The 20900-nt window shown below is 40.3% G+C and overlaps 1 protein-coding gene across 1 annotated transcript in view; it reads right to left on the reverse strand.

The window, feature by feature from the left end:
- The window catches only part of SEC24D (SEC24 homolog D, COPII coat complex component), a 43744-nt gene that overhangs the window by 7334 nt on the left and 15510 nt on the right, over positions 1–20900 (reverse strand). The window contains exons 9-16 of the mRNA XM_058803007.1: positions 9799–9937; positions 8501–8616; positions 6065–6189; positions 3529–3720; positions 2841–2934; positions 1344–1460; positions 876–1043; positions 321–417 (exon numbers count right to left, since the gene is read on the reverse strand). Of these exons, the coding sequence (XP_058658990.1) occupies positions 321–417; positions 876–1043; positions 1344–1460; positions 2841–2934; positions 3529–3720; positions 6065–6189; positions 8501–8616; positions 9799–9937 (1048 nt within the window). The remainder of the gene's footprint in view (positions 1–320; positions 418–875; positions 1044–1343; positions 1461–2840; positions 2935–3528; positions 3721–6064; positions 6190–8500; positions 8617–9798; positions 9938–20900) is intronic.

Below are 20900 nucleotides of genomic sequence, written 5' to 3' on the forward strand. Positions count from 1 at the left end.
TCATTTGAGTACGACAATGAAGGCACAGGGCAGCATCCAGCAGCAACACCTTTTTATACAACTTCCTTGCAGTCAATGCTGTGTGTAGAGTGAGCAGAAGCCTTCAGATTTGTAAATCAGTTATTAAGGAGGCACATACAGGAAGTGTGTGTGTGTGTACATATATATGTATACAAGTACCAATATATACATACACAGCCATGGATTTTGTCAGTCTATTAATTTTCAAGAGGTACAAAATGAAAGTAAACCAGCCTGATCTTACCAGCGATTTGCATGGCACTACATTATTTCAAGTTCATTCCCATGGCTCCTATTACCTGTACTTGTCCGAACCCTCATTGTTGCATCAAATCCCATCTTTTTCTGGAGGTCCTTCCTGAGGTCACTTAAGAACTGGGGGCTGTCAGTTTCAAGCTGCAAACACAAAGCACAAGGTTCAGAGGTTCAACACCCAAGGGCAGCAGCACAGCAGTGACCCAACACCCCTGCCATGATCCCCATCTCCCCACAGCAAATCTGCTCACAGCTCTCGAGTCCTTTAAAAAGTATTTCAAATGTGATTGTTAACAGAATCAGTATATGCAAGTGTCCATCACTCATCACCAGGCCTGAACATTAACTGGACATTCCTGCACTTAATCTTTCAGCAAAATTTTAGGATGCCAACCAGTTTATTGCTGCTTCAAGATCCAAAGTTGAGCTTGACCTGCCATTGTTAAATTTGGATTTTAAACCCTGTAATTGATAACCAGGTTTTCCAGACTCACTCTGCTTTTAAGTTAAATGTCCAAGGACACACTGAAATGAGATGAAAAACAACAGCAAACCCCCAGCAGTAACCATGTGAGAGGCAGGAAACCCATGCCACTGACCTGGAAATTGTTGTACTTGTACAGTGTTCCACCGGTGTACATTGTGACAAGGCCCATGGAGGCTACATCCATGTACTGATTTGGGAAGAGGAATAAATTCACACAGCAGCCATTGGCCACACAATCCTTGGCTAAGGCCTCATAATTTCCCTGTGGCTGGAAGAGGGTCTGCACAGGAATAAAAATACAAGTGCCATCATGTTAGATATTAATCACAACTCAAAGGGCCAGATGAAGACAAAAAGATGAAGTGGAAGTTTGAAGTGAGACATGGCTGTCATCCAAAACATGCTTCCCCTGCCCATGGATACAGGGAACACCTCAGTATGTTCCTGGAGAACCCATCACTACAGAGGTATCATATAAACAAGCATTTTTGTGTGAAAGAAAAAGATTAAAAAGGACCAATGCCCTGTTAGAGAAATGCAGTGTAATAGCAGTCCCCTCTTTGCTCAGAGCAGAAAATACCTTTTCCTTATCTGTATTGAGCAGTTTTTTGTCATCTCTGTTTTTCAGCTTCCCTGGCGCTTCGGCAGTTGGCAGAGAAGAGTGGAAGATGAACAATTTCCCAGCACATTCTGCAGCCTGTTCCAAAGACACCACATTGGCACGTTTATTCCTGCAGGGTTAAGGGGCCCACATTCACACCCTGGGGGCTCAGGGAACAGTGGGTGCTTCCTGCAAGCTCCTCTCAGCTCAGGGATCCATCTCCAGGCTCACAGCCTGATGGGATAAGTCCCCAGGGAAAGGGGGCCTTTTCTCTCAGGAAGTAGCACTCCAGCACACAGGTTTGCTGCCTGAGCCATTCCAGCAGCACTTTCTCCAGAGGCAAAAGGAGGAGCTCCTCTCTTAGAGACTTTCCAATTGGACACAAGCATTATGCAATGGGCACCACAATACAAACAGTCAGATTGGATCAAATTAAAAGGAAATGCAACTGAACAGAAAAATTCAGTTCAGGCACACTGGTGTTCCATATACATTTTTATAAATGGGTGACAATTCCATCCCTGTACCAAGTTCCACATTGAAATCTACACTGCCAAGATGCAGGCACAAATCATAAATCACCATATTCACAAAATATTCCACCTTTCAAAATCAGCTGTGGCATTCTGGCAAAACCAGAAGTCTCTCTGCTATGGCAGAAACACAACTGAAGGTAGCACCTGACTTTTCAAATGGCTGAAATTTCACCCCTGATATTTCAAGAACCTTTACTTTTCATCACCAATGACAATTTCTTCAATTTCTTTGAAGAAGACTTCTGCTGAAGGCTGAAAGACTGTTTGTCCTGATATGCAGATGAATTAGTGATACCAGTTTGACAAAATTTCTAAAACACGTATTTTTAACAGAAGCTATTTATTCTTTTTAGACAAGAACTGTTTTCTTGAGCAAAGGTATTTGCAGATTAATAATTCAGAGAGAAAATCCTTAGAAATTATAACTTAAAAATCCTGAGCTAAATAAAATGTTTAATTAAGAGCTGCTTTCTTTTATAGCCATCATCAAAGGCAATTTAGATTTGTTTTGTAGAAGTCTATTATTATTATTATTGGTATTATTATTATTACTTTCCTGCCCTTCACACGTGCAAGGACTGGGTACCTGGGCAGACACAGGAGTATGGATTTGTTCTGCTGTGGTAACTGAACATGTCTTTATTTTTCTTAAACACTGAACAAGAACCTGACTCCTGCTCCTCATCTTCTCCTAAACATCTCTCCTACACAGAACAGACTCTGGGGACTGGTTTCCCTCAATAAGAACATCTGGGAACAGATGTTATGCTTGTCAGTTCTTATTCTGACTGCAGTGGTTGGAAGGTACTGTTAGAAGAACGGAACATTAGTGCTGGAAAGACTCAACAACCTTTTCCCCCCTAATTTCCAGTTGTGATGGGACTGGCTTTTAGCAAACCTGATTTCAGGCTGCTTCTCTGACAGAGAGGAATGTTCTAACCTTTAGTGCCTCCATGCCAGCCTGGATAACTGGAGCGAAGATGGTCTCACTCTCGTTAGTGTCTGCAAACAACTCTGGGATCTGGTCCAACAAGCTATGAAAGAGAAAGGATCAGTGTCTCAGCTGCTCAGTGTAAGGTAATCCCCAAACACACCTTGTCTTCACACAGGAAGATGTTGATCATGAAAATTTATAGTGCAAAAAATAATACAAATTTTCCTTGTACAGTTTCTTAGGATCTAAGCCAGAATAAAAGAAAATATGCATTTTTTATATCCATGAGATGCACTGTTTCAAAGCTTGAAACCTAAAGGAACATGCAATAAATAAACAGCTAACCATTAAAGTAGTTCTGCTGTGCTGTGAGGACTCCAGAGTTCCAACATCATATCCAGGTGCACATCACGTGCATTGCAAGAGGGAAAACACCACATGGCTCAGAGCCTCACGCCCCTCCCAGCTCTGGGGCAGCACAGCTGAAAGGTGCCTTACACCTGGCCTACATTCCAGCTTGGCACTGGAACGCCATGGCTATTGCTTTTTCTTTGCCTCAGAGGAGCAAACACAGGGCTTGAAGCATCTGCAAGCTTCTGAAGTATTTCAATAGTCACCTGTATGCCCCCAAACCCAACTAATGCACATCATAAGCATTGACATCTTACTCTCATGAAGTATAATTGCACTTTACTTGGTAACAACTGATCGGGATTCCTCAAAGTCAACCAGGAAGCCATCCAGCAAAGGAACAAAAACTTCTGCCACATCTGTGACCACCATCATCTGAGGCTGAGCTAAGCTGCTTTTTACATTGAAGAAGTGGAGGACCTTGTTATAAGTGACAAAACCAACTCGAATTGCTGAGGATTCTTCTTGCTCTTCTCTGTAAGAAAAAGAAAACCCAACTGGTTAATTCTGAAATCCTGACCTTGCAATAAAAGCATCCCTTTGACATCCAACCCTGCTCTCAGATCATTATCTGTACTGGGAACAACAAAGCAAACAACAACCAAGCAGATGTAATGGCCTCAATCTTGGCCTTAGGTCAAATTCCAACACCTCAATAAAATCAACTCCTATATTGTTTACTCTTTAAAAAAAGGTAATAAAGTTACATCAACCCTATCAATGGTGCATCCCATTCAAACAGTCAAAAATCCCAAAGATAAAGAATAAAACAGGTTGACATCATAACATGGCAAAGAAAGAGCAGCACAATTAGTTATTGAGCTTGATGAGGACAGAGTGCTGTTCAATTTCTGTACATACAGCACTTTGCTACTTCAAAGAGAAGCATCCACATCATCCCTGTCCCAAAGGTGTTACAGAGCAGGTGTTTGGGACCTTTATTCCAGATATTGATCTTACCAGTATCAGTCTGCACTGCCCCACTACCATCAAGTTCCATCATTGTTTTAAGGGTTAGCTTTAAGCAGCCAATTGTCTCTGCAGCTCACACTCTAGTTATTTTAGAAGACTCATAAGGAGAAACCTGACCCACATGCACAGAAATGCATAAAAATACTTTTTGTTTTATATTTTTAATTATATACCTAAAAATCATAATTGCACAACTCATTACTCTGGTTTTCTGAACTCATAAGCACATTTCTACAAACACATTTCTCAGTATTTCTCAAGATACAGTCAGGGAGGGCGTTCTGGTTTGGAACACAGGTCTGAAAACATCTGCTCCAAAATTTCAGCAATTCTTTTTCTGCACAGATTTCTTTGGTACCCCAAGTCCTTCCTCTCAAAGATACAAGCTCAAGGTGAATTCCCTGCAGAGGGCTTTTCCCTCGTGTGGGAACAGCAGAATATTTCTGTTGGTGTCTTTGCCCAGCAACAGAAAATGAACACACAGTGACCTCTGTGTCTAAGCAACATAGTAAAATTTTCACCATACATTTTGGTGGAATGCCTTATGTTTGTCTTCTTTTAAATTAATATTGCTTAATCCAGCAGAAAAATCTGAGGAAAATGAAGGGCCTGGCTTTCTTTTTTTAATTGCTTTTTTCAATAGACAGGAAAACTTTGGCCCAAATTATTTCACAACAAATCTCTCAGAGTGCTGGTGAGAAGGATGAGTATGTCTCTCTTGTGATATGGATACACTTGCTTTCATTCCTCTTCTGCTTGCCCCATTCAAATTTACAAACTGCCAAATGTTTTTGTTACCCCACTCATGCCTCTTATTCTCTTCAGAGTCATGACCACTCCTGATGGAAAACTCTGAGATATGCCCAGGATAATATCAAACACTTGTGTCTCCAGTGTAATCTTCAGTGAAAAACTACTTGAGAGATGGCCTTACATGGGCATCTGATAAAATAAACCCCCACCCTGGACTGGAATTTCTTTACGGCACAGGGATCCCAGAAGGCCATAAGAAAAAAGATTTTTAACATATCCCACATTGTCCCAAGGAAGTCATCTCCCACCCTTCTTCAACTGATCTCTTAATTTCTTAAGTCTGTTCTCTCTCTGCAAGCACTGTTATTTAGAAAGCATTTTCTTTATGGATTTTTTTTAATATGCTTTTATATGTAGACAAGAAACATCTTGTCTGCTTCATTTTTCAGTCTTTCGCTGCTCTCATTTCCCTATGTGTCTGTGCTATTTAAACTCTATTGAAAACTACATTAATACATTCAAATTTACACCAAAATAAACTAAAATCATACACTATCAATAATGCTGATGAGCAGTAACACTGCTGTGTGTTTCATGCTCACAAAGCACATGTGCTCTATTTCACAAAATTGTTGCTGCCTACAGATACAAACCAGGACAAAAAAGTCTCACAGTGCAGCAAGAAGCTTTAAAAGTTTTGCTAATTAACAGTAAGAGCTAAGACACAAGCCACAAGCACTATGGCTTTGGGTGTTTCCCTGTTGAATTCAGTGAGAAAAGCAGGGCCCCAGCAAACACAACTGCTGCCACTGAAGTGGTAACACCACTAGAGTTCACTGCAGGCAAGGAAAAGAATACAAGCTCCACGTGCAGAAGGCATGGCAGATTCTTTCTGTTCATACAGTAAGGCCAGATATCCAAGCGTAACAATTGCCGGCAGCATTAAAAACTAACATTTGGTCACTATCACTCAAAAAAACTCCTGTTCTGGGAATTCTGACATTTTCCACAGCTTGGTTTTGCCTTTCACCCTGCAAAGCTGCATGAGAAGTGCAGCATAGTGAGTTAAGCCAAGCACACTAACGCCTCTTTACCTTGGAAGTTTGTCTAGCAGAGTCTTCAGTTCATCACATATGAGTTTCACTAGGCCACTCTTTATGTTTCTGTATGATACATCAATCATGAAGATAAAAGCTGGTGGCTTAGGAGGCTTCTTGTCCTACACAGAAAAAAAAAGACCATTCACAGGGAAAATTAGACAGTGTCCTGTTATGAGGAAAACATTTAGAGGTGGTACCATAAGGCAATGCAAATATAGTGTTCAGTTGTTTGAAAAAGGTTGTGAATCATAAATAGTAATTACTGCAGAGAGCTGACACATATTGGGTAAAGTCCAGCCCTGGAAAAGAGCACTACAACTGGAAAACAGCATCCTAATGGAATAAAATATCTAAAGGGTAACAGCTCATCAGATAAGATGAAGCACCAACTTTTCTGCTGGAACTCAAGTGTTTAAAAAATTTTGTATTTTGGCTTTTTTCTGTACCCCTGCTTTCCTTGGGGAGTTCCTCTTATCCACAGTCTAAGTGGCACACAAATTGTGCCTACACTACTGACACAAGTCTCTGTTAGTAAGAAAAAGTAGAGGACGGTTTGCTAAAAAAAAAGTAATGCCAAGAGATGTACCTTGGAAGTTAATACAAAATGAACAGAGGAAGAGTGAACATCAGATTCCCTGAAATGGGTTTCTTTAATTCCCATTAGATGAGTAGTTGTCATTATTTGGTATCAAATTCAGGACAGCTTTTTCATTACAGTTTCGCTTCCTTCATAAAGAGTTCTGACCCCTTAAACAAATTATACTTGTTAAACTAAACCCTAAAAAATTCCAGTTAAGAAAAATTAATCTAACCCTTGAATTATGACTTATCCTTAGTCCCTGGCAAACTTTAAACTGAACTGAACATTATATCCTTGATCTCACTCATTTGACTCATGCAAATCAGGATTAATTCCAGTGAACCAAAACCAGGCAGGATTTTTCAAAACTGTTCTGTTTACTGTACTTGGATTCAGAGACTGCACCAAAACCTGCTTCTAAACTCTTGTATCAGATCAGCATTTAGAAAGGATCTCTAAGTTCTGACAAATATATGGCAGAAACATGGACTTGTACTCTCACCACATCCGCTTAGCAGGAATGCAGTAATGCAAACCAGCTGGGATTTGTTAACATTCTTTGTAGCTCTTCATCCTTGTCATTTGATAAGCACAAAAGGAAATGACTTCTCAGTTCTGGTCTTGTACTGGATTTATAAAAGAAGGGAACCACCGCAACTTGGAGCCAAGTGAAAACTCCATTACAAAATAACGCTACATTTAATGACTTAGCATTTCCAGAGTGCTATTTTGTAAGAGATTTCTTTTTTGTAACATTGCAGTAAGTCTGAGGATGCATCTTTGTAGCAAGCAGGCAGACCACACTGGGCAACCTGTAGAGGAAACTCCCTGGTTTAAGATAGGTGGCAGAAGTTGAGGCTTCAGAATTTGATGGAGCTTCACTGGACGTACACTGAGTGTCCCACACTGTATTTCTGCAGCATTTCACCAAAATTCTCTCCTGCTTTGGGGTTTAACCCAGGTTTCAATCAAATCTTATAGGTTAGCTCAGAGATCTCACTGGATTTTGGAGCAGTACTCAAGTGAGCAAGCAGACCCAAACCTTTTCATTTTCTTCATTCCAGCAATAATGTGATGGTCTGAAGAAGATACTGGTAACTACTCCAAGATTTTGTATGACCCAGTTGCCTTTTCTAACCTTATGATGGCCTCAGCTCCACTCACAGGAAAAAATTCTGCCTGATTCCAGCAAGAACAGAAAAATGTGTCCGTGCTGTGGTCAGATGATGTCAGACTTGCAGTTTTGTAAAATGAACTGAAGTTTAAAAAGATTAAGTAATTTATGCTTCCAGAAGTATCAAATAGAGTTCTGTAATAAAACCAACTACAAATATTTAGAGTAACATGAGTGGGCTTTGGATTGAGTTGTTCAGTGAGTTGATATTAAAAGAGAGAACCAATTCCACTGTAACTTATTGGTCAGAATACTAAGAGGACTCTTGCCAGGAACAGATTCCAAGGTCAAATTCCCTTGCTAAGGTTTTGGGTATTAGGAAGGCAATTGAGGGACGTGTTGATCTTCAAAATCAGTAGAAGACATACATCCAAAGTGCAACAATGCACCAGAATTTCAAAGCTATCCCCTGAACAGTGCAACATGCTGGTGAACATGTGCACATATCTTGTTTAAAGACTGGTCATCCATGATTTTGTTGCACTGCTTGTTATTCTTTCTTGCTTGTATCATGTTCTGCAGCACAAAAGAACAAACCATTGTATTCTCCACACCTATCCTTATTTCCTAGACTGTTCCTGGAGACTGATATGCAGCTCATGAGTGCATTTACTCTGAGGAGCTTGACTGTTTTGCCATAGCCCTGTACACTGGTTTGCACACTGGCAGTACTCACTCTGCAATAATCCAAAGTAGCCACGTACTCATAGGATCCCAGGGACAGCTCAGGCCTCTCATAGTGGTCTATCCTTCGGCCCACGTGGTCCAGGTGTTGAAAGAAGAATGGGGGGACTACAAGCCAACACAAGAACAGGAACAAACATTTCAAACTGGGCAAAGAGAGGAACAACGCAACAAATCCTCCCAGCAGATGTGATATACTCCAAAGCAGGAAGAAATCAAGTGGGTTTGCACCAACAATTTACACAGAGCCAGTCTTATGGTTCCTCAATGAATAGATATTCAGAATGCTTATTTTTCACATTTTTGCCTGTAGAAGTGCATGTGTGTGTGAGTGAGAGGAACATCAGCCTGGGTTCTTAGCCATTGGGCTACTTTCTTAGCCATTTTTAGTCCTCACCAATGATTTTGTATTTGGTAAGTGCTTTCTGACTAAGACACTGTAGTAATACCAGCATGATTTAAAATGATACTGCAACTTAAATGTCTTTCTTGAAGTGCTCCCAGTGCACCTAAATTTCCCTTTATGAGAGTTTAAATTGTTAGCAAACGATGAAATTTATTATCTGCTATGCCTGCACAAACATTAGAGCTCCAGGCAGCAAAGCAGTTGGAGGGAGTCTGACAAGGTTCACGTTTCAGAGTTGAAAAGATGACTGTATTAGGGAAAGCACCACAGCCCTGTGATCCAGCTGAGGAAATGCAGCTTGATACAAATGTCTAGAAAGGCTCATTCTGGCCAAGATTTGGGATTTGGCCAGGAGCACAAGAACAGCTATGAGTCACATGCAGCACACTTGAACAAATATGGCATGGTATCTTCTGTGAAAACCAACACTTGTCACAGCAAGATGAATAGATTATTTAACCATTGCACCCACAGCTATACACAGGAAGAAGCTAACACGGGTCTAAATATTTGCTTCTTGCTGTAAATTTGCATTTCTTAAAGGAATTAATGTTTTCTTTCAGCACAAAAATTGCTTTCAATTAACAACACAAGCAGTTCTGTATCCTGTGCTGTCACAAAATTTTTAAAATAAAGTTTTGATCATACCAGGCTGGACTTCATGAGTCAGCATTATTTTTCATATATTTTTTTTTTAACTGTACTGAACAAATATTTCCCTCTACTATTCTTACCCTCTACTATTTTGAAATAAGCCTAGTTACTGCATCTCCCTGAACTATTTTTTGTTAAATCAGCAAGTCAAGAAAATAATTTTAGAGATGCAGTTTCTTTTTAGTCTTATGGAATTGATATGAATCCCAGATGAGAGAAACATGACTTACCATCATTTATACAGGTACAAAAGCCACACTGGTACCTCCTGCCCCCTTCAATGAACTGCATGAAGGGACACATGTAAGCTTTGCAGCGGTTGCACCGGATGGGGCCGGTCTCCCCGTGGTTTACAACATAAAGAGGGGTCTGTGGAGGAAGAGATGAAGAGAGAGCAATGTCAACACGACACCGAGGGCTACAAAGAGTTAATTCAGATTTAACTCCTTAGAGACCACCTGATTGAGAGATCATGCATTGTTCAGCACTCACACAAAAGCTGTTGAGCCCCAGAGATCCCCTCAGGGGCTATGTGGTGGTGTTCACAGGGGTCTGAGGATGAGAGAAGAGACAAGAGTCTTGACTCCAGGTTTCAGAAGGCTTGATTTATTATTTTATGATATATATTATATTAAAACTATACGAAAAGAACAGAAGAAAGGATTTCATCAGAAGGCTAGCTAAGAATAGAAAAAGAATGATGACAAAGGCTTGTGACTGAGACAGTCTGAGCCAGCTGACTGTGATTGGCCATTAATTAGAAACAACCACATGAGACCAATCCCAGATGCACCTGTTGCATTCCACAGCAGCAGATAACCATTGCTTACATTTCGTTCCTGAGGCCTCTCAGCTCCTCAGGAGAAAAAATCCTAAGGAAAGGATTTTTCATAAAACATGTCTGTGACAGGGCTAAATTCACAAAAATTTCTGATGTTTACCTGAAAAAGAACAAGGATTCAGACTAAAACCCCACAAGGTTTTGCAAGCATTGGAAGTTTAGGGCTCCAGGTTGATTTTCTCCAGCAAAGGGTAATTTTTACAGCTCACTAAGAAAAATCTGTTGGAGTCACGTCTTTTGGCTTCTGTTAGATGGAACTTTTCCTGAAGAAATCTACTGCTGCTCGTCAGGTGCAAAAGGGTATTTGCTGAGAAAGCCCTTAATATTTTGTCCTAAATGCTGCTTCCCATGCTGCCTTGTTATATGCTACACTCCAGTTGAAATGATGTCAGGGTCACCAGCTAGAGGGGGAGATTTAGGAGAAACACTAATATTTCTTGAAGGAAAGTACATACAGCAAACAAGTACAGCACCTCAAGAACTTTTCAGTTTAATTCCACTGACCACGCTCGCTTACAGCCCCTGCCAAAACCCACGGCTAAGGGAAGACATTTTCCAGATGCTTCCTTCCATAAAAACTGCAGCAACTGAAAAACTCCTGTGATTATTCTTAGAGTTAGAAAAGTCATACTTGAAACCATTGCAGAAATGGAAGTTTGCTCAATTTTTGGTGAAATGCTACTTTTTAATCTTTTTTTCCTTACTCCTGTCATCCCCAGCTAAAAATCTCAAAAGGCAGGAATAAGAAATGTCCAGAGTTTGGACACAGCAGATCCCTACAAGAAGAAAAATGCTGACAATGCCTTTCAATGCTAACACATCACACTATCACCTTCTTTTTTTTCTTTAAAATAATTATTCTGTCTCTTCTTAAGGAATGGGTGTATTTCATCTATTATACAATTTATTTTTTACTGCTGCATAAGGATGCATTTTGCCAAGGATTTTCTACATACAAGTAGATTTTTACTACATGGGTTTTAAGTGCTCCCTCCTGCTCCACTGAGATATTATTTTACTTTGTGTTCTTTCCTCTTTGTAAATTGAGTTTAACCCAAATTAACCAATAATGCCAGCTGGCAAACATCAGGGTCATTTTTCAGACATTGAAAAGCCTTGGCCATGAAACTTGCTCATCAGCCACAATGGCTTAATAAGGTTTAAAAGTTCTGGGTTTTGTTCATTACTTGGCAATTTTCTGATTATCATTCTGCTGTATTAATTTAATGAGACCTGGATCTGGTTTGCAGTTAATATTATCATAACATCTGACCTGGTATGGGAAAAAAAACAAGACTAAACCAACTCCTGATGTATTTATACATACTGATGCAGTAACTTTCAACCTTGGTTTGATATATTTAATATTTAATATCCAAGAAAAAATTACTCCCCAAAAATGTTCACATTTTGATATATCAAAATTAAGACTTTTACATAAAAGGCATAAACAAGAACAATTAAAAAAATAAATGCCATGAAGTTCAAAGCTCAAGTATCTACATTCTTACACACATGTAATAAATTACCTTCTTGAAGACAAAAAATTAAGAGAAAAAAAAATAAAACAAGAAATGACAACTAAAAACGTACATGACAGAATTAAGGAGTTTGTCTAAAAACCATTATTTTAAAGCAGCCCTATTGGCCTCCTAAACTAATTTATTAATCAGAATTTTTAGAAATTAAATGAAATTTACATCTTTAAATCTGAAGTGTTTTCTTTAACACTTCAGAACATTACTTCAATAATTAAAATATGTAATGGAAAAGCTATCTGCATGATAACTCAGACCAAAAGCACTCAAAATTCACTTCTTGATGAGAACAATGAAGTTGTGAAAGAAACTTCATCTCCAAAAAGCTGCCTTTCAGTGCACTGCACTGCAGAGCCCAGCATCCCACCACCCAATCGAGAAAGGATTTCTATTTCTGTGTGCAAACTGCTATTGCACTTCCAAACATCAAAGTCATTTCTGTCATAGTAAAACAACTTTTAAAATAAAGTACATTTCTGTGGGAACGTACAGAGATAAGTAATACTGTGCATGTAAAAAGTCCTGAGTTTAAATTAAGGATACATAAAAGAAAAAGAGTGAAAAAAAAAGTGATACAGAATGGGAAAGTCTTGTTTGGTGTGCTCCACTCTCTGTAGATGTCACTGTACACCAGAGGAAAAAGCAGAGAGATCTCTTTATGCTCCCATCAAAATCAGTGGCAAACTCTCATAGCAGCAGGGGATGGGGTAAAATTTAATAAGAGTTTTTTATATTTGTGGGGGGGCTGGTTCTCTTTTGGTTTTGGTGGGGTTTTGAATTGTTTTGGGGTTTTTTTGTTGGGTTTTTTTTTCAGTAAATGCAATACTCCTGTTTCTTTTGCCTTTCCACCAACAAAGTATCAGCATTTTCTCTCTCTTGTCTCAGAACAAATCTCCCAGTTTTGCTGGGAGGCACAACACTGTAATTTTATGTTAAAGCAAAGGAGGATTGGGCAGAAGATGGAAAATGCTGCAAGGGACCTGCACAAACTTATATTTCTCTGGAACCTTGAGGCCCCACTGAAGTGCAAGCCCTGAGCACTGATCTGATAAACCATAACTTTACCCCAAATGTAGCTGCAATAAGAGGAGTTTTATTTTGGAAATATTTCAGGAAGACCATCTCTCAGGAGTCAGAAAAATATCACAAAGCAACAGACATTGGTGGCACAGCTCCAAGATAAAACACATCCATAAAAATTTCCAAAGGGACTTGAACCTGCACTTTAAAGTCTGAGAAAGCTGAATTTCTATTGCTTGCTATAAAAATGAAGTCCTGACATGCTCCTGAGGGTGATGCCTGCAAACTATCACCATATTCTTACTGCAGGACGTAGACCACAGCTGCAAATTTTAAGTGTAGGAATAAGGACTGTGCTAAAGCTCCAGATCATCATGGCACACCTCTGGGAAAGCACTGGAAAGAGAAAAAGTCCTAAGGGAGAGATCCTCTGGAGAACAAGAGAGGCACATACAGATACTGAAGAAAATGACCCATTTCTCAGACAACAAAATAAACAGATCAGTGTCTCTATGAGACCCTTACAGTGTAAGCAATGATTCTAGAGTTGTTACTGACAGTTACATTGATGAAAATCTGGTCACTAAAATATTCCTAGGAAAATGTCAATATATGCCAGACAACATAACTTTCTAATGAACAAAGGAGAAGGCTTTGTCCAAGCATGGCACTGCTGCCCCAGGAAAATGTTGGGTTTAATTAGCACAGTAAAAAGATGACAAAAACCTCCACTGGATAACCAAAGAGAATTCTGAAATGTAACACTGATGTTTTTGGAAAAAAAACTAGGTCATGAACCAAAGTGTCTCTGTTTCCTAGCACTGTTGAAGGGGTTTGTTTTCTTTTTTTCTATCATCATAGATTGCTTTTGAGAAAGATTAACCAGTCTACAAATAATCCCTTGGTTTTGAGTCGCTTTACTGATTCACATTAAAACGTCAAGAAAGCATTTCCCTTTGTGATGTTCCCACTGTGTTTTATCAGCAGCCATTCCCTCTGAAGGCATGAGTTATTCTGCCTACTCTTGGTTTTCAGATGTTGAACATGCTCAGCCTCCTCAGCTGATGATTCAGGCCAGTTTGGACTACCTCATCTGCAAGGTTCAACTATTTATTGTACCACACTTCTTTTCCATTGATTTCCTTGTTTGCTTGCAAGACTGCAGCAAGGCTAAGGCATCCCCCATGTGATGCAGGCTCTCCCGGCTCTAGCCTGGTTTTCTCAGACCACGTAAAAATGCCAAAAGCATGTTCAAACCTTCTTGCTCAAAGTCCCTCTAGGCCCAAGCTGCACATTCCTCTGCATACACAGCACTGCAAAACACACCATGGCATGGGAGCTGAATTTCAAGTGGACCCTGCACATGGGATATGATCCAGTATGTAGGAAGAAACCCAGAAAACCATTTATCACTGTCTGTGTATCATACCTCAGCCTAGCCCTGAAATCCTTACTCAGCATTCCCTTTTTAAGGGAAATATGGCAATTAACTGAACAGAGCTGGCAGTGTGAAGAGTGTAAATACAGACTACACTCTATTCAGCATGAGAGGGATTTGTGCAAGTTTGGGGATGGGGGAAAATACACGTAATAATGATACATGTATCATACAGGGGACAGAAGGAGAGAAAAGAAAAAGGACAAAAGTTCATTATCCATGCCTGAGAGGCACCCGAAGTTCCGCAGTCATGATCCCAGGCTGGGAGCCCAAGCACTAACAGGGCAGTGCTCTGCAGCCCCTCTCAGCTTTGCAGTGCTGAGTGCTCTCAGGATGCAGGCACAGGCTGTACCTGGAGGCACGGCCAGCAGCCAGGATTAACTGCTGACAGAAGCAGGAGTGTGGAATTGCTAACCAAGAGACGGTGCCGCACAACACACTTCCAAAACGTTAGCACTTGGAACCCATCAGCTCAGCCAGACCTGCCTCAGCCCAGGGCACCTCAAGCCAGCAGGAGGGAGTGCTGCAGAGGCACAAACCCAGGGCAAGAACAAGGGCCAGACCAAAGTCCCCCAGGACATCACTGCTACTGCTGTTAGCACCCCTGAGGGTGATAAGCACAGGTTCTATCACATGCCAGGGCTGAGGCTCAGGGCTGTGCCAATCCACAGCTCCACTTCCCCCCTTATCAGTACCACAGGTGGTGCAGCACTGCACTCCTGCTCCGAGACTCTAAGGAAGGATTGTCACACCAGCTGTAAAACCACTGACAAGTAAGGCAGCAAGGCTCAAGGGGCTTCTCTACAGAAATGCTAAGTAGTAATTACAAGGGATTAGCTTTACTGGTCATAAGATTTTCACATTAAAATTGAAGTAGGATTTTCAGTGACATGATAACCAAACAGAACTCTTAAAGACACCTCATTCAGGTATGATTTCTGTTTTTCTGCAAATCACTGCTACTGAGTTCTAGAGAATCTTCAAAATGTCAGACTGAATTTGGGCATGAAATACCGATTTCTGGACAGAACCAGTCTCTTACTGTATGGTGCTGTATGATTTATCAAGGTGAGTTTGTCCTCTCATAATTTTTTTTAAGCTAGCTAAATAAATTATCAGGTCAACACCACAGTTTAAAACACAGGCACAGCCTGTAAAATACAAAGATAATTGCTTACTTGGCACACCAATTCTGTTTTAAAAGTCCAAGACCATTTAATGCATACAAAGCTGTGACTATTTCTACATCCTTAGGACAGGCAATAAAGCAATACTGCAAACAGCACTCAGTGAACGTGCAGCTCTAGGTTTACAAAACAACTATTTCAGTTTATACATGAATCTAAGTGTGCTATAGTGACCTCTGAAGCAGCACTCTCCTAGAGAAAATTCTGTGAAAGAACATTATCAATGTTGTTCATATCTTCACAGCAACAACAAAACCAAAACTCCACGTTGGATTTCAGATCCATTTTGGCCAGCTGGGCTATCAGCAACTTGAGGGACCAATCAGGTGTTGGGAATTTTTCCTTTTTATGCACACACAGATGGACAGACAGATGTGTATCCATAGACATAAAGTATTTTATCAGCATATGAGAGAAGAGCAATTGCTGAGCTGAGATCATGCATGAGAATCTAATGAGTGGAAGGTTTCCCTCCTTCTCAAAACCAAGGCTGTTTCTCTTTTATTAGAAGACATTACTTTGACTTTTTAAACTGACTATTCATGTTTGCATTTCTGAGAACTTTCACAACAGGAACTGTATGGTTCCTATCTTTGCCAAATATATTAAAGAAACTTTAATTAGGGAAAAAAGCATAGAAATGTTTAGAATTATTTTAATTAGAGATGGAAAGAACAGTTCTGCTTATGTGCAGCCTTTCCTGGACAATATTTATTAGTGAAAATACCCCTAGGGATAATTAATTTATTTCCACAGTGATCAGTAAGAACTGGGCATAGTTAAAGCATCATGCTGCATTCCCAAGCCAACCAGAGCTAGCCAATTGCTACAGGAGAACTTAGAAAGTACAAGGAGAATTTTTGCTATGTGAACAAAAAGCAGCACTGAACAATTTCAGCTCTGTAGCAAGGACATTTGGGATGAGTTTAATGGCCTTTATAAAAAAGTCAAGTCCTTTCTAGGATGGTGGTTTTGAAGGTCAATAGTAAAACTAACTGTTACTTCACAAATACCACATCAGGTCACAATGTTCCCACTCTGAGTCTCTCTCTCATGAATATTTTTGCTACTAGAGTAGCTGGGATGCTTCAAGCAGACTCCAGAACCTTCAAACATTAATAATATTTGTATGGGACTTGCAACCTTCCCCTCTTTTATTAGCACAGCTGAGTGTCACAACTGGGTGGAACCGAGTTCTGGCAGTGTGCTGCTTTGGGCTGGGGTACAGTTACTTTGCAGTTACAGTTCAGTTTCAGTTCCAGTTTGTTTTCCTCACAGTGCCTGGAATGGATATGTGCTGAACATGGGAGATAACACAGAGATGGTTCTGCTCCTGCTCAGCAGGGCTCACCCAGAGCCAAGGCCCTTCCTGCTTTCCACAGTGCCACACTGGGAGGAGACTGAGAGGGGAGACAGCCAGGAGAGCTGATCCTGCTGACCACAGGGATATTCCAGACCTCATGGTCAGTAAATAAAAGGGGGGAACAAGGAGCAATGGGGGGAACAAGGAGGAAAAGAGACACTTGAAATGCTGGTGTTTGTCTTCCCAAGGCACCATTACTGTGATGGGGCCCTGCTCTCCTGAGGATGGCTGAACACCTGGCTGCCCATGGGAAGTGTGATCATATCCTTGATTTGATTTGCTGGCATGTGTGGCTTTTGCTTTCTCTATCTTTGTCTCAAGATTTCAGTTTTCCAACTTTTACCCTTCCCATTCTCCCCCTGATCCCACTGGTGGGGGAGTGAACTGCCTGGGGTTAAACCATGACATGAGGAAAGCAATCCTGTGAAGGACACAGAGCTGCCCTACTGAGGACATGGCCTGTGCCTCTATTTAGCAAGCACACAACTTCCATGTAATAACACCCTTTACACAGTGCATCCAAAATACAACATTGCATAATATGCATAGATAAATAAAATATGCAAGAACAACTCCAGTTTAAAAAGCAAAATACAAACCTTTCCTCTGGAACTTACTCAATACCAGTGTGCTCTGAATTTCTCAAGTTCAAGGAACAGATCAATGGCCCAAATGATTTTTAACTTGAGCATCATTTTTGTTGGCAAAACAAATGATCAGTATTATTGGCCAGTTAATTAAATAGATATAACTATTACTTTTATTTCCTTTTTATATGTACTACTGTAGAGTCACACTTTTCTTCTGCCATTACAATTCTAAAGGACAGTCACAGTCTCTGACTTACCAGAAACTGCATTACATCATCCTTATAAAGGCTTCTTCTCGGTTTAAATTTCAGATTTGTATAAAATCAGTCAGGAACTCCGATTGGAACACAAATAAAATTTATATAAATGTCACATTTTCAGGTCACTGCTCTGAGCTCTATCAGAATTACATCCTTACCATAACACCAGTGGTGCAGGGACCAACATACCACAGAAGTATTTTAAATGGTACATTTTAGGACTATTTTTTAATGTACATTAAAAACCTAAAGACAGAAGAAAGTAAATTAGAAAATTTGATTCAATTAGAAGAAGCTCTGCTGCAAAAGCCATTGCTAAACCTGCCTCTGAATGCTCATTCTAGTTACAGAGTGCAGTTACAAGCTAACAGAAAACTTTCTCCTTGATGATGAAGTCTTGGGAAGCAATCCAGTTCCAAATGATTCACTACCAAGTGCACACTAGCACAGGGCATACTCCATAAAGAAAGCCTCATCTAATACAGGATTTATGCACCTCTAAATTAGGCATTGTGAAACCAAGCTTACAGGCACTAATTTCCAGAGGGGTGTAACACTTTCTGGGTGAAGCACCTGCAGGTGCTTGAGACTTCTGGGCTCTCCACACCATGAATGGCAGAGTCAGGCGCCTCAGAGGAGCTTAGCAAAACCCCCAGACATTGACCTGCCACTAGTTAGCTGAAAAAATGAAAATAAAACAGCTTTGACAGAGAAACAAAGTTGGCCCTGCCCCAAGCAGACTGAAAACTATGAGCCCAAAGTCTCAGTCCTCTCCCAAACGAGACCACCACCAAGGATTCATTGGAAATGGTTTTACTTTAATACCTGGAAAATGTGTGTTTAGGCTCACACCAGCATGGCATGCAGCAACATGTATTACATACATCATATATGCAGGGCTTCTACTCCCACCATGTTTTAGAGCAAACACAACAACCCAAACACAATGACAAAATCACCCCCTGTTGGATCTTGGACAATCCAGACACCAGAACATGCAAAATAATCCATTCTGACAACACGACAGAAGTGTCAACAGCAGCTCTTTTCTTCAATTTCCTTAGAACTATCATCTTACCAGCACTATGGACAATTTTACTGGCTAACTCTGCTCTCATGGAGGGGTGTCATGACAGATGTCCTCATTTGTGTCAAGCCAGCCATCATGCAGATAGGCATGACCTGGTTGATATAATGTAACCCTTCTGAAGGAAGAACCTGTCACCAGAATCCCTCCTTAAAAGCTCTTAAATGAGCCAAGCTCCCATGCTCTAAGCAGTAACAGCCTCCTGCGAATCAGTAACCAAATAAAAGACACAAATCAAAGGGTAAACCCCAAATGATGGCTTTTTACAGTGCAGAGGTGTTATCAGCAAGCACCTCTGCTCCTCAGAGCCAGCTTATCAACACATTCCTTACAGAAAGGAGCCCTCAGCAGGATGTTTAGGTGCAATCATTTCACCTTGCAGACTAAGCATTCCTCACTCTCTTCAAATCCAAGTTCTGCACAAGCACAGAGTTGCTAATGAATGTGAGTGTCTGTGCAAAGCTGTGCCTCAAACTGCAGCCACAGCCTGCCTGCCCTGCTCACTAGCTTGAAACCAGGGACAACAGAACCTGGGTCCCACAGAGTCAATCACATTTTTAGTTATCCACCTTACTCAATTTTAGCTGCTGCCGACCTTACAGCTCCATCCTGGAACCCATACTATCATCTCTGTAAAAATCATGGCTTTCCAAACAGCTCAGCTGCACCGAGCCTCATCAAATTTCACTATTCTGAAAAGGTAAAATGGCTTTTAGCTCATGAACCAGCATTTCTGAGAAGCAATTCCATTCTCTTAACTAATTAATTAACTGAGGAGAAAATGGAAGTGATATATTAGATTGCCACCAATAAATATTTCTAAAAGCTAATAAATTTAAATAAATAACAAAGAATATGGCAAAGCACAATGACACAAAACTATTAAGGAGCAAAGAAGGCAAATAACTAAAGCTAGAGATAAGTATTTTGAATTGTTTATTTTGGATTTTACAACATGAAATACTCTTTTAACTAACTTTTGCTATCAAGTAGTATTAATGCTAAATCAAGATCACATGGTTTATTCAGGCTGTGGAAACATTCATCCATCTCCAAAACAAATTCATGCAGGGCTTGGTCTAGGATGATAACTGTGAGAGTTAGTTTATTTTTACAGACTGTTGCTAAAGCACTGGTGGACTAAAAATAAGTTCTGTCAAACAATGATACTGTACTCTCAATCTATAACAAATAAATACTTTCCATAGATCATCCAAATCAGGAGAGTGAAAATGAACTGTTACATTTGAGAAATAATAAATATGGACTTGGAAAGATAAGACTGTGAAATTTGTGGTGCTTTTAAGACACTGGCAGAGGAGGGAAGGCATGAAAGTTTTAATAGCCTTTGTTTCCAGTGATAAATAGTGCACAGGCAATGTTCACTGGTTCATGATTTTCTAGATTGGCTGCAGGTTTTTTGTAGCAACGTCTAAAAGACTCTGTGCCCTCCATGCATTTTCCCCCACTAACTTTCAGCTTGAGGGTTTTCTGAATAAATCCCTTTCACCTGCCCTTCTGAGGCTCAGTGCCTGCATGCCAAGTGCTGCTACCTCACCTGTTCTTGGGGTATCAAACGCAACCCTACAACCATCTTTACCCAGTGGTCCCCACTAATGCCTTAAATTCATTCTCATGTGTGATTTCACACTTCTCAAGTAAAGCTTCATTTGTGACCTTTTCCTCAGTGTGACCTTTTACTGTCTCAATTTTAATGATGGCTTCTCCACAACACTTGCATTGTGCAGCTTTACCAGGTTACATTTTTCATTTTTTTCTTTCTCACTGCAGGGGCAAACCCTGTTTGTTTGGGGGATCACTTGAAACACATTACATTTATTCAAAGACATGCATGACATCCTTCCATTTACCATCCTTATCTACCAACATTATGATTTCACTTTCTGCTCTTATTTTCTCCTACAGAGATAACTTGTATCCCATTCCTTACTAGAAATGGAGGTAATTGGTGTACACCTCTTAAAAAGACATCCCTGTTCAATTTTTT

This window comes from Ammospiza caudacuta, chromosome 4, assembly GCF_027887145.1.
Source record: "Ammospiza caudacuta isolate bAmmCau1 chromosome 4, bAmmCau1.pri, whole genome shotgun sequence".
NCBI lineage: Eukaryota > Metazoa > Chordata > Aves > Passeriformes > Passerellidae > Ammospiza > Ammospiza caudacuta.